At 43.1% G+C, this 13,408-nt stretch overlaps 1 protein-coding gene across 1 annotated transcript in view; it reads right to left on the bottom strand.

Annotated features, from left to right (window-relative positions):
- IFIH1 (interferon induced with helicase C domain 1) overlaps positions 1 to 4,625 on the bottom strand; it is a 41,451-nt gene extending 36,826 nt beyond the window's left edge. The window contains exon 1 of the mRNA XM_054972608.1: positions 3,895 to 4,625. Coding sequence (XP_054828583.1) covers positions 3,895 to 4,347 — 453 coding nt within the window. The 5' untranslated portion in view covers positions 4,348 to 4,625. The remainder of the gene's footprint in view (positions 1 to 3,894) is intronic.
- Between the last annotated feature and the right edge of the window lie 8,783 nt (positions 4,626 to 13,408).

Raw genomic sequence — 13,408 nt, forward strand, 5'->3', positions numbered from 1 at the left:
TTGACAACTTGAACTGGGGCTTTATGTTTGCCACTATGGAAAAGCTGCAAATGGGAGAAAAGTTCATTCGAGCAGTGAAAGAAATTTATAGGGACCAGAGTGCAGCAATTGTGGTGAATGACGATGTGACTAAAAAATTAACAATAGGTAAAGGTACAAGACAGGGTTGCCCTTTGTCACCATTGCTGTTCATTTTGGTTTTGGAAATATTGATGATTCAAATACGGGAAGATGATGCAATCCGAGGAATAAAAATAAAAGAGTTTGCCTACAAGGTCAGAGCGTTTGCGGATGATATAATGTTAATTGTGGATGATCCAATTGAGAATATGCTGAAGTTAATGGAGAAAATAAAGGAATTTGGAGACTTGGCTGGATTTTTTGTAAATAAGAGGAAGTCAAAGATACTATGTAAGAATATGTCCAAACAGAAACAACAAGAACTAATGGAAATAATGGACTGCGAAGTAACAAATAAGGTAAAATATTTGGGTATTGAACTGACTGTGAAAAATATAGATCTATTCAAGAATAATTATGAGAAATTGTGGATACAAATAGAGCGAGACTTGATAAAATGGAATAGGTTAAATTTGTCATGGTTGGGAAGAATTGCAGCAGTAAAGATGAATGTATTGCCAAGAGTGATGTTCCTGTTACAAACAATTCCAATTATCCGAGACTCCAAACAATTTGAAAAATGGCAAAGGAAAATATCGGATTTTGTGTGGGCAGGCAAGAAACCTCGTGTGAAAATGAAAGTATTACAGGACGCCAAAGAGAGAGGTGGAATGCAGCTGCCCAATTTAAGATTATATCATGAAGCAATATGTTTGGCATGGATAAAAGAATGGATGACGCTGAAGAATCGCAAATTACTGGCTTTGGAGGGATACAAAAAATATTTGGATGGCATGCATATTTGTGGTATGATAAAGTAAAAGCAGACTCTATGTTTTTACACCACTATATTTGGAGAAGCCTCTTCACAATTTGGAAGAAGTATAAAAATTACCTACAATACGGAATTCCTTCCTGGGTGGTTCCGTATGAAGTAATAGATCCGAGAACTGTCGATAATGAGCAGCAGCGTTTAACTTACAAGGAGATAACACGAGTAGAATTTTCAAAATTGAGAATAAAAACAGAGGAGGAGTTGTCTCCATGTTATGGATGGTTTCAATATAGACAGATCAGAGATCTTTACAATTCGGATTGTTGGAAAGGAGGAATAAGAATGGAGAACAGAATTAGAAGATGTAATTTTTCAAGAAGGTAAAAAGGAAATTTCAAGGATTTATAAAGTACTTTTAAAATGGTTTACAGAGGATGAGACAGTAAAAGTCCAGATGGTGAAGTGGGCTATAAATTTTCACAAAGAAATAACAATGGAGGCGTGGGAATACCTGTGGAAAACAACTTTGAAGATTACGACATGTACAAGTATTAAAGAGAATGTTTACAAAATGATTTATCGTTGGTACCTGACACCAAAGAAAATTGCGCTAGGAAATACTAATATGTCGAATAAATGCTGGAAATGTAAAAAACATGAAGGATCACTATACCATATGTGAGGTAGCGAAGCAATACTGGGGAGATATAATTGAAGTAATTAATGAGGTTTTACAAATCCAAATAAATAAGAACCCAGAATTGCTGCTACTGAATTTGGGAATGGAAGATGTTCCAATGCAGTATAGAACACTGTTATTTTACATGATTACAGCAAGACTTTTTATATGCGCAGAAATGGAAAGTACAAGAAATACCAACTACAGAAGATTGGATTTACAAATTGCTGTACATGGCTGAGATGGACAAAATGACAAGAAAACTTAAGGATCTTGATCCAGGACAATTTAATGCAGATTGGGAGAAATTGAAACTATATCAAGAAAAAAAATGGGACGTGAAAGGGGAACTGTGGCAGTTCGAGAATTACTGAAATGTAAATAGAAGAAAAGAGAAGTGACTTTACCAGGAAAGGGGGAATTTAATTATTAAAATCTAAGCTACCATTGGGGTTATGATAAAATTAAAAATTGTAGAGTATTAAATAATAGATGTTTTACTATGGATATATAAGATTAAGCTAGTTAGATATTATCTATGATATATAGCTTAAGTAAAGGGCATATAATGGATATCTGAGTATAACAGTTACCTTACAGACTTAAAATAAGCTTAGAATAAGAAATAGTAAAAGATGGGTGTGTAATAGAATATTAGAGTCTAAGCCAATATCAGAATCAGGATGATTGTGGAAAGTAAAGAGTTTAAGTAAACGGAAAGTAAAATGGATATAATGTTATATTTTTAATATCTTGATTGCTAATATATATTATTATGCTAGCATTATCTTATGTAGAATATATGGTTTAACTGAGGTATTTAAAGGGAAACTTGTATTACAGAGATATTTTTAGTAGAGATTTAACAAGCGTAGAGAAAAGAGTATTAAGTGTGTGTTTAATAGAATATATGAGATACTAAGTAATTAAGTAATAAGATAGACTAAGGGTTGGAAAACTGTTGGAAGTCAATTAAAAAGGGGGGAGGAAAGGGAGGGGGTTAGAAATAGACTTATAAGGGGGTAATGTATGTGTTGAATGATATTATAATCTAATCCAATATATTATTTTTTTAATAAAAAAAAAGGTTGGTAATTAACTTGAATCTGCACCCCTATTTTTTTAACCTCTTGCCTCCCCCCACGATGGTTTTTTCTAGAAGTATCTTTCCTACTCTAATGTAAGCTCTCAGTCCCTATGTTATCTGTGACACTTTTGTTTTGAGCATATAGGCAGAACACTCAAATGTGTAATGGGGCAGGAGAGTGGTGCCCTCTGGAAAAAATTGGATCTGTCCATGTGTTGCACAAAAATTAGCAGTGACACTCAACATCTGTGGGTCTCCACCTCACTCCCTATTACAAGCTGTGGCAGCAGTAGCCGCTCCCTCCATGTTCCCAGTGTTAGTGGAAATACTGAATGGATGGGAGGGAGCAGCAGTGGCGAGAAGCCATATCAGGATAGTTGGCTCTGTTTAAGCCAGATCCCAAACCACCACTGTTGCCAGCCCACCTGCAGGCTGGCCAGTCTTTATCCTGCCCTCAGCTATGCAACCTCACCAGAATAAACAAACAATGGGGACTAGAGTTGGGCAGCAGGAAGAAGGAAGCAGGTTTAGGGAGAGGAGGATGCATATTTCTATGTATGAGAGGTTACTATCTCTTTGTGAGAGCGTGTTTCTGTTTGTGCACGGGGAAAGTTGACTAGCAGTCCTTGTTAGAGGCACACCCTCTTAAGTCCACTGGAAGTGAATAGGCTTAAAAAGGTATACTTCAGACACTGAAGACAGAAACTTTGACTCTCAAAAGCTTACACCCTGAAAATCTCGGTCTCTAAGGTGCCACTGGACTCAAATCCTGCTGTTCTACTGCAGACCAACCTGGCTACCTACCTGAAACTATCTTCTTGGGCTAGCCATTTTCTTTCAGTACAACCTACTTCACAGGGTTGTTGCGAAAATAATATGGAGGGAGAATAATCACTGACATCATACTAAACTCGATAGAGAAAGAGCAGATTTTTCATAATTAAAAGGATGAAGCCCATAGGGTAGGTCCTACATCTTTTCCACCTCACCCCCGTCAGGCTCCATTCACAAGCGTCTCTTCCTTTGGAAACCCACTTACCAAAACCATGCCTGGGAGTTGGCAGTTTTATTTTGTCACATTTTTCACTGATTTCATGCTTACAAGTTGCGTTTTTAAAGACATAACAGGTTTAAAAAACCCAAGTCAGCTGTGAAATGGCTGTCTCAAAGCCAAGGTGGACAGAATCTGTGAAAGAGGGCTAGGCCCCAACCTCTGCCTCCGAGGAGACCTACCCGCTCCAAGTCCTCGCCTTTGAAGAGCCCCTTTTCGACGCACTTCTCGGCCACCTGCACGGCCCTCAGGCCCTCCACCAGGCTGCCCATGAAGTTCTCCACCAAGCAGGCGCCGGTCTCGTTGAGCGCCTCCAGGGACGGCGAGGGCAGCTCTTCCAGGCTGGGGTTCACGTAGGCGGCGGCCTGAAAGCCGCCCTCTTTCAGCGCCTCGTAGAACTCCTGCCACAAGCCCGGCGGGGGGCGCGCCTGGCCCTCCAAGGCGCGCAGGAGCTCGTCGGCAGCTGCCAGGTCCCCCTGGTTCCTGTGCACGGCGCGGACGCGCTCCTTCACGTCGCGGCTCAGGGAGGGCATGCCGTCCAGCACCAGCGTCACCTGCAGACTTCGCCGGATCTTCTGCCTGAATTGAGAAACCAGATAGAGGACGATCTCGTCGCGGGAAGGGGCCGCTTCCATTCCGGTCGCTTCGCTCCTAGGCCCTTGCGCTGCTCTGGCTGCGGATCGCTCCAAGGAGGGTCTCGCTGTGCTACTTCTCCCGCTCCGGGCAACGTCACCTCCCGCGGCTCGAACTCGCTTTCTCTGGTTCTCCTCGGAACGACACCGGTACAAGCTCTGGGACTCAGGCTTTCTCCTTCCGCACTGGTAGGGCGGCTGAGCCCGGCGCTTATAAAGGCTGCCAGCTGCAGTTTCGGTTTCTGTTCCTGCCTGGCGCTCGGTTTGGTTTCTAAACGCAAAAGGCGCTGAGTGAGCCGTCGCTTGAAGTCCCGGATTCCCCGCGCAGAGGTTTTAACTTTCACCCGCCGTAAAGCCGCCTCTTTGCTTCTTGGGCAAAACGATGTCGCTGGAAAGTTTTCTACAGTTTGAAAACGAGTTGGGAGGTGGTGATTAAATTACAGGGCTTGGGTGCCAAACAGCATTTTCTACAGTTGCCAACCTCCAGGTGGAGCCTGGAGATCTTCTGAAATTACAGTTGACCTCTAGACTACAGCAATCAGTTCCCTGGGAGAAAATGGGGGTTTTGAAGGGTGGGCTTTATGGCATTATATCAGCTGAGGTCCCTCCCAAAGCTCCATCCCCAAATCGCGGTTTTATGGGAAATTATTGTGATTTTAAAATGTTTTTTACTGTAACCCACTCTGAGCCCACTTGCAGGGAGGTTGGACTAGAAGCCTAAGAAATAAATGTCCAAAAATTTCTCAACTAGGAGTTAGCAGTGGTTGTTGTGGGTTTTCCGGGCTGTATTGCCGTGGTCTTGGCATTGTAGTTCCTGACGTTTCGCCAGCAGCTGTGGCTGGCATCTTCAGAGGTGTAGCACCAAAAGACAGAGATCTCTCAGTGTCACAGTGTGGAAAAGATGTAGGTCATTTGTATCTACTCAGGAGGGGTGGGGTTGAGCTGAGTCATCCTGTAAGAGTTTCCCAGGGTGTGGAATGCTAATGGCGGGAGGCTTCACTGTATCCTGAGGAGGTTCTTTTGCATATGGATTGGTACTTGATGTGCTAATCTTCTCTGCAGGGCTATTGTCAGGGATAGAATGTTTTGTTAGCCTGGAACTACAATGCCAAGACCACGGCAATACAGCCCGGAAAACCCACAACAACCATCGTTCTCCGGCCGTGAAAGCCTTCGACAATACATAGGAGTTAGCAGCTCTAACATTTTCACATACACATGCTTCTTTGAAAACCAAGTCAAGAAAACATTTGAAAACTAAAATATGGCAAAACAAGTCAAGGTACATTAATCAGTCTAGGAGTATATAGTGTCACCAATATAGGGGTAGTTTCAGGTGGGTAGCCATGTTGATCTGTAGTAGAATAGCAAGCTTGGAGTCCAGTAGCACCTTAAAGACCAACAAGATTTTCAAGATACAAGCTTTCATGAGTTAAAAGCTTCTTTCCTCAGATATTTGAGGAAGACTCTGAGGAGTCAAATATCTGAGGAAGAAGTTGGTCTTCAAGGTGCTCCTGGACTCGAACCTTGCAACAGGGGGGTGGCCCATTCTCTGTTTCTCCTTAAGTGCTGAGTCAAGCGGGTCTTTGGATGTCCTGACAAGTGCCTGGAGATGAATGAGCTGGATGAGGGCCAATAAACTGAAGCTCAAAACTGAGCTGCTGTTGGTCGATGGAGCTGCACGGTCAGAAGCAGCCTGTCCCGGAAGGAGTGACACCTGAAAGATCAGGTTTGTAGGTTGGGAGTGATCCTGGCCTTAGCCATTATACACCAGGTCCTAATTTGGCTGAGGTGCCTTTCCTTTCCCCTCAGACAGAGACGCCCGGGGGTCAGGAACCATCCCAGTCCACCTCCTTCCCCAGCTCTGCCCCCTTCTCAGCTGGGAGCCAAAGTTGGTCTGCCCTCCTTGGCCTCTTCCATCAAGCATTTTGAAGGCTGTAGCCAGGCCTGGGACATGTCCAGCATCCTCCCGCTACCCAGAAGCGTTATGGGGGTGCAGCCCAGCCTATGAGGGACCAATAATGCCTCCTGAGCAATTTCTGCCTCCTTACACCCCTTTCCCCATCCCCAGAATGGAGTTTCCCAAGAGATAATTGTCAGAGAGCTGGCTGTCAAAGGGCCAGCTATCAGTGGGTGTCTGGCTCTTAAAAAACCAGCTGCCGTTGATCAGCTGGGTGGTGCACAGCTCTTTATCTCAGTCCCACTGAGCCTGGCCACTGCAGGGGGGCAGGGAAGGAAGATAACATACCCCCCTCCCCCGGGCAACATGGCATATAGCTGTGGGCTTATGTTTCCTCTGTGCCCGGTAGCATTTTTTTCTCAGATTTAGCTAATGTACCAGTTAAGGCTGTTCCTTGAAAAACATGATTTAGCCACAGTGATCCATGCTTCGATCACACCCAGGTTAGATTACTGTAATGCACTCTATATAGGGCTGCCTTTGAAAACTGTCCAAAAACTTCAGGTAGTCTTAAATATGGCAGCTGGGCTATTTCAGGAGTTGGTTACAGGGATCGTATCATGTGTGCTGAAAGAATTGCCCCTCCTGCCCATCAGTTTCCAAGCACAATTCAAAGTCTTACCTTTAAGGCCTTAAATGACTTCAGATAAGGGTGCCTGAATAACCACTTCCTCCTGTACTGTCCAGCATGTCAGTTAAGATCCTCCTTCCAAGCTCTGATCTCTGTATTCTTGCCTTCAGAGGTGAGGTGGTGTTGACCAGAGTCAGAGCTTTTTCAGTGGTGGCACCTCGTCTTGAGGCTTGCCTGACACCCCACTCTTTTAGGAGCAAGGACAAAACATTTCTTTTTGACTAGGTTTTTATTTAAAGGGCTGTTCTTTTCAAATAATATTTAGAATCTGCTTGTAGCCTGAGACTTCTTTTAAGCAGCTCATTATTTGATGCTGTGGATGGAGCTTTAATGCTGGGCTTTTAACTTAATTCCTTTTAAGGTGCCTCACATCATTCTTATGTTTTACTTGGTGAAAGTATTTGTAATTTGTTGTACTTCGTAAAACTTTAAGCAGGCTCCCTGGAGAGGCGGCACAGAAGTCTTCTAAATAAACAAGGAAGATGCAATCACTGTGCAAACATAATAGGTAAGAGTCAGATAGGTCATTATGATGTTATTCTAGATCCAGGAATAATTATGTAAGTAGCTTTAGCCCCCCACTGGAGAGCATGGCAGAGTATAAGTTGAGTAAAATAAAATTCCTCAGGCTGGATGCTAAGGACAAAAAAAGGGCAAGGGGAGAAAAAGCTACTTCGGGGCATGATGAAAGATTCCAAAGTCTGCACTTTGCCCTTTTCTGAAAAATGTGAGGTGTTACAGACTTAATTCAGTTCCTATTTGATAGAAACAGATTTCTGGTTGCACCAAACAAGATCTTAAGAGTCTCTCGTGTATCTTGCAATGTGTTTTGCACACAATACTATATAATGTAAATAAGTCTACAACTGGTCTATATTTGAAAGAAGCTGTGTACCAACTTCAGCTCTTTCATCACAACCTGAAAAATTAAAAAGAGTCCAAAAACAAAATCCAACGGGAGGCTGCTGAACTGGAATTCATATGCAAATTTGACTCTGTCAAGCTGGGACTGAATAGGGACTATGAATGGTTATCACATTACCACAGGTAACAGATTTCCTTTACAGAGGTGGGGTCTGGGGGAGCTCAGTGGTACCTGGCGTGGGCTTTCGGGAACCACAGATCTCTTTGTCAGATGCATCTGGCAGGGAGAGCTGTGATTATCGAAGGCCCATACTGCATTGGAATTGGATGGTCTAGCTGTTTGGCTTCTACAAACTAACAGGGCAAACTCCTTTGAAGCCAACTGATACACACACCAAAAGGAGATGTTTACATATACTAGCAAAGGAATGTTTTGATTGCTCCCTCCCCCTCCCCCCCTAATTGCCTCTTCCCTCTGCTCTTCTGTGTTTGACCAGTCTCTGTATCAGGCATCTGACGAAGAGAACTTGATTCTCGAAAGCTTATGCTAAAATAAAATTGGTTAGTCTTAAAGGTGCTACTGGACTCTTTTTGATTTTGCTACCACAGACTAACACGGCTATCTTCTCTGCAACCTGAAAAATTGTCACTTTAACCTAAATAGATGTGATGTGGCCTATCATGGCCCCTAGATGGGATGAAAAAACTAACAAGAAGCCTCCTGGGCCAGCATGCAACGGGTGCACTCCCCACACGCGTTCCTGGTAGGCGCGATGACTTCACTTCTGGAAGTGATGTCATCCTGCCCTTCACAGAGCCAAAACTGGCCCCTGTGAAAAGAAGAGGCATGCCCTCTGCCAGACGAAATGTCACTTCAAGAAGTGACATCATCGTGCCTGCTGGGAGTGTGTGTCCAGAAGAAGATTGTGTAGGTAAGTGCCAAGTCTTCCCCACACCTCCCTTGCACACACTGGGAGCTTAAAGGGACCTGGTGACCCTAGTTCATGATTACCGAGCTTCTGTGGCAGAGTGGGGATTTGAACCTGAGTTTCCCAGATCCTAGTCCAACACTCTAACCACTATACCACACTGGAATGTTGGCAGGACATATAGGGCTGCCAACTTTTGCTTGGGAAATTCCTGGAATTTGGGGGGGGGCAGTGCCTGGGGAAAGTGGAGATTAGGGAGGGGAGGGTGCTCAGCCGGGATATGATGCTATTTCCTACGGACATCTGTAATCTGGAGGTCACCTGTATTGGGAGAACTCCAGGCTCCATCTGGAGGTTGGTGACCCCATTTGAGAGCCACACCATCACACCCTCTCTGAGCTCCATCCTCCAAATTCTGACCTCTCCAGGAATTTCCTAAACTGAGTTTAGGAAATTCCTGGAGGAATAGCAGGAGGAATAGCTTGACAAATCTGATTCTGTATTGAACCATGAAGAGGCAGTTTGACCATCTTTAGCTATTAAAAAGCTGTGGCTCAGGCACTTCTACCCATTTGATTTTGTTTAGGTAGTATACAGTCTAATTCCAAACCTGCTTACTTGAGAAAAAGTCCCTCTGACTTGAGTGGAACTTCTTTCATAGTAGGAGAGGTTGGGTGGCAGCCAAGTTCCCAGCCAATTTTTCACAGAGACCTGAAACGAAAGCCAAACTAGTTTTTAAACTATGGGTTTTAAAATTGCCAGATTCAAGTGTTTTTCCTCCTTGCTATCACTTTTATTTTCTCTTTAGTTTCATTTCATAATGCTTTGTATTTAGCTTCCTCCTTACTTAAAAAAGGTAGTTCCAGTGCTGATTTAATATTCAGATGAGGGAAAATATTTGGCCATTATATCCCACTTACAAAAATCACAGATTTAAAGATTAAGAATCTGGAACATACCCATTTTCATTAACGCAACAAATTGGACAGATTCATGGTTTTGCCTAGAATGCTTTGTTTGGCTATCTTATATGAATCATGTGATACTATTACACAGTCTGTTTTGTATTACTATTTTTCTAATGCCATTTGGTCACTGATTTCCTTTGCTAAAAGTGTAAAGTGTGATTGTATATTATGGATCTTTTAACAATTACAGCATAATTGGAAACCATGCTCTGTTCATTCTGTTCATGCTGTTCATTCTGTTCATGCTGGCGAAACGTCAGGAACGACAATGCCAAGACCACGGCAATACAGCCCGGAAAACCCACAACAACCATCGTTGTCCGGCCGTGAAAGCCTTCGACAATACATCGTACACCTCTACGGGGAGGAAACATTCCAACAGACCCGGAGATTGGAAACACTTCGGAACAAGAAAGCACATCTACTCTGTTGTTTAACCTTTCTCCTACGCTGCAGGGACACAAGAACCATCCCATCTTTTCTCACAACTAAAAGAATCTTCAAAACCACACAGGCGAACCGCATTTATGAAACCTTAAGAATGAAAAGAGCATGGTTTCCAGTTCTGAAAAACACCAGGCTAACAAAACATTCTATCCCCAACAATAGCCCTGCAGAGAAGATTAGCACATCAAGTACCAATCCATATGCAAAGGAACCTCCTCAGGATACAGTGAAGCCTCCCGCCATTAGGATTCCACACCCTGGGAAACTCTTACAGGATGACTCAGCTCAACCCCACACCTCCTGAGTAGATACAAATGACCTACATCTTTTCCACACTGTGACACTGAGAGATCTCTGTCTTTTGGTGCTACACCTCTGAAGATGCCAGCCACAGCTGCTGGCGAAACGTCAGGAACTACAATGCCAAGACCATGGCAATACAGCCCGGAAAACCCACAACAACCATCGTTCTCCGGCCGTGAAAGCCTTCGACAATACATCGAACACCTCTACGGGGAGGAAACATTCCAACAGACCCGGAGATTGGAAACACTTCGGAACAAGAAAGCACATCTACTCTGTTGTTTAACCTTTCTCCTACGCTGCAGGGACACAAGAACCATCCCATCTTTTCTCACAACTAAAAGAATCTTCAAAACCACACAGGCGAACCGCATTTATGAAACCTTAAGAATGAACAGAGCATGGTTTCCAGTTCTGAAAAACACCAGGCTAACAAAACATTCTATCCCTGACAATAGCCCTGCAGAGAAGATTAGCACATCAAGTACCAATCCATATGCAAAGGAACCTCCTCAGGATACAGTGAAGCCTCCCGCCATTAGCATTCCACACCCTGGGAAACTCTTACAGGATGACTCAGCTCAACCCCACCCCTCCTGAGTAGATACAAATGACCAACATCTTTTCCACACTGTGACACTGAGAGATCTCTGTCTTTTGGTGCTACACCTCTGAAGATGCCAGCCACAGCTGCTGGCGAAACGTCAGGAACTACAATGCCAAGACCACGGCAATACAGCCCAGAAAACCCACAACAACCATCGTTCTCCGGCCGTGAAAGCCTTCGACAATACATCGAACACCTCTACGGGGAGGAAACATTCCAACAGACCCGGAGATTGGAAACACTTCGGAACAAGAAAGCACATCTACTCTGTTGTTTAACCTTTCTCCTACGCTGCAGGGACACAAGAACCATCCCATCTTTTCTCACAACTAAAAGAATCTTCAAAACCACACAGGCGAACCGCATTTATGAAACCTTAAGAATGAACAGAGCATGGTTTCCAGTTCTGAAAAACACCAGGCTAACAAAACATTCTATCCCCGACAATAGCCCTGCAGAGAAGATTAGCACATCAAGTACCAATCCATATGCAAAGGAACCTCCTCAGGATACAGTGAAGCCTCCCGCCATTAGGATTCCACACCCTGGGAAACTCTTACAGGATGACTCAGCTCAACCCCACACCTCCTGAGTAGATACAAATGACCTACATCTTTTCCACACTGTGACACTGAGAGATCTCTGTCTTTTGGTGCTACACCTCTGAAGATGCCAGCCACAGCTGCTGGCGAAACGTCAGGAACTACAATGCCAAGACCACGGCAATACAGCCCGGAAAACCCACAACAACCATCGTTCTCCAGCCGTGAAAGCCTTCGACAATACAACATGGTATCTGTTTGTGCCCAAGCTAACAATGCATGTAATAGATGATTTGGATAAGAACCATACCAAGCAGATGTCTCTGACAGCCAAATAACTCTAACTGTAACTCTACCGGGTAATTTGGCCCTACCCCACCTCATAGGTTTGTTTTGATACCTAAATATATTTCATAGGGACTATATCACTCCAGTCTTGGCCCATCTACACTGGCTCCCAATCTATTTCCAGGAACAATTCAAGGTGCTAGTTTTGACTTTTAAAGCCCTACATGGTTTGGAACTAGCATACCTGAAAGACCACCTATTCTCTTATGAACTTACCTGGCCACCATGGTCAAATTCCAAAGTTAGGATTGCCAAACTCCAAGCCTTACTCAGCAAGTGGCATTTTTGGAGGATGAACTCTATTGCATAACATCTAATTCCCTCCCCAAACGCCACCCCCAAATCTCCAGCTATTTCCAAACCATGAGTCAACAACTCTATCCGAAGTCCTGCTTCAGGGGCTACCACCCTCTGAGATTAGGAGGATGGCAACTCAGGAGAGGACCTTTTCACTTGTAGCGCCAAAACTCTGGAACTCTCTCCCCGGAGATACCTGTACCCTTTTGTTGCCGCCTGCCACCAACTGGTGAGACTTCTTCATTTTGTTTGGTATTCCTTCAGTGATACATCCTTCCTGCCCTGTTTTTAATTGTAGTTGTTATGCATGTGTATTTTAACTTGGTTTTAATCATTTTAATGAATTGTTTTGGTTTTAATGTTTTTTAAGATGTGTTTTTTTTTAAAAAAAAACTTTTTTATTTTTGGAATTTTTAATTTTTACAACAATTAAACAACACTAGTAAGAAACAACAGAAACAACAACAATAACAACAAGGTCACTACAGCTCATTGTGAAATAATAATACCCTTCCACCCTTTGCTTGGTACATAGTCAAATTCAGTCTATCAGGCACGTATTGAGGACAAGGTGCAAATATATATGCTCTGTACAGTATTCCAACTTCGTTTGGTTAAAAACTAAAAAAACCCCAAGGATAATTTTTGCCTGGGTAGATCTCATGCATTATCATGTATTCCAAGAGTGCATGTGTTTAATCTGTTAATCACCTTGGTGGCCCTGATGAGGACAGATGGGCAGGAAATAAATTCTGTAAATAAATAAATAAATATATAAATGTAGGAGAGAAAAACCATATACACACTTCAGAGCTCCTTAGAGAAAGGATGGGATAAAATATATAAAAAGGGCAAAAGGATAATAAAGATGAAAGCTTTTCTCTAACTAGTGATGAAATAGCTTTGAATTCTCAAGATGACTTAACAATATACTTTTAAATCAATACCTGTGATGCAATTACTACTTTAAGGAGAGAAATGCTATCATGGAAATCACCTGAAACTAGTTTCCACTCCTTTTTAAATCTTATTTATATAAAGAGGACAGGTGTCTTACAATTGAAAAAAAAACCTTCCTAGTATTAGATGATACAGCTCGTGTCATCATTGCAAGATTCTGAATATGTAGGCCATGGTGCTGTTGTTTACATAGATTTGAAAACTGTTG

This window comes from Eublepharis macularius, chromosome 2 (genome assembly GCF_028583425.1).
Source record: "Eublepharis macularius isolate TG4126 chromosome 2, MPM_Emac_v1.0, whole genome shotgun sequence".
Taxonomy (NCBI): Eukaryota; Metazoa; Chordata; class Lepidosauria; order Squamata; family Eublepharidae; genus Eublepharis; species Eublepharis macularius.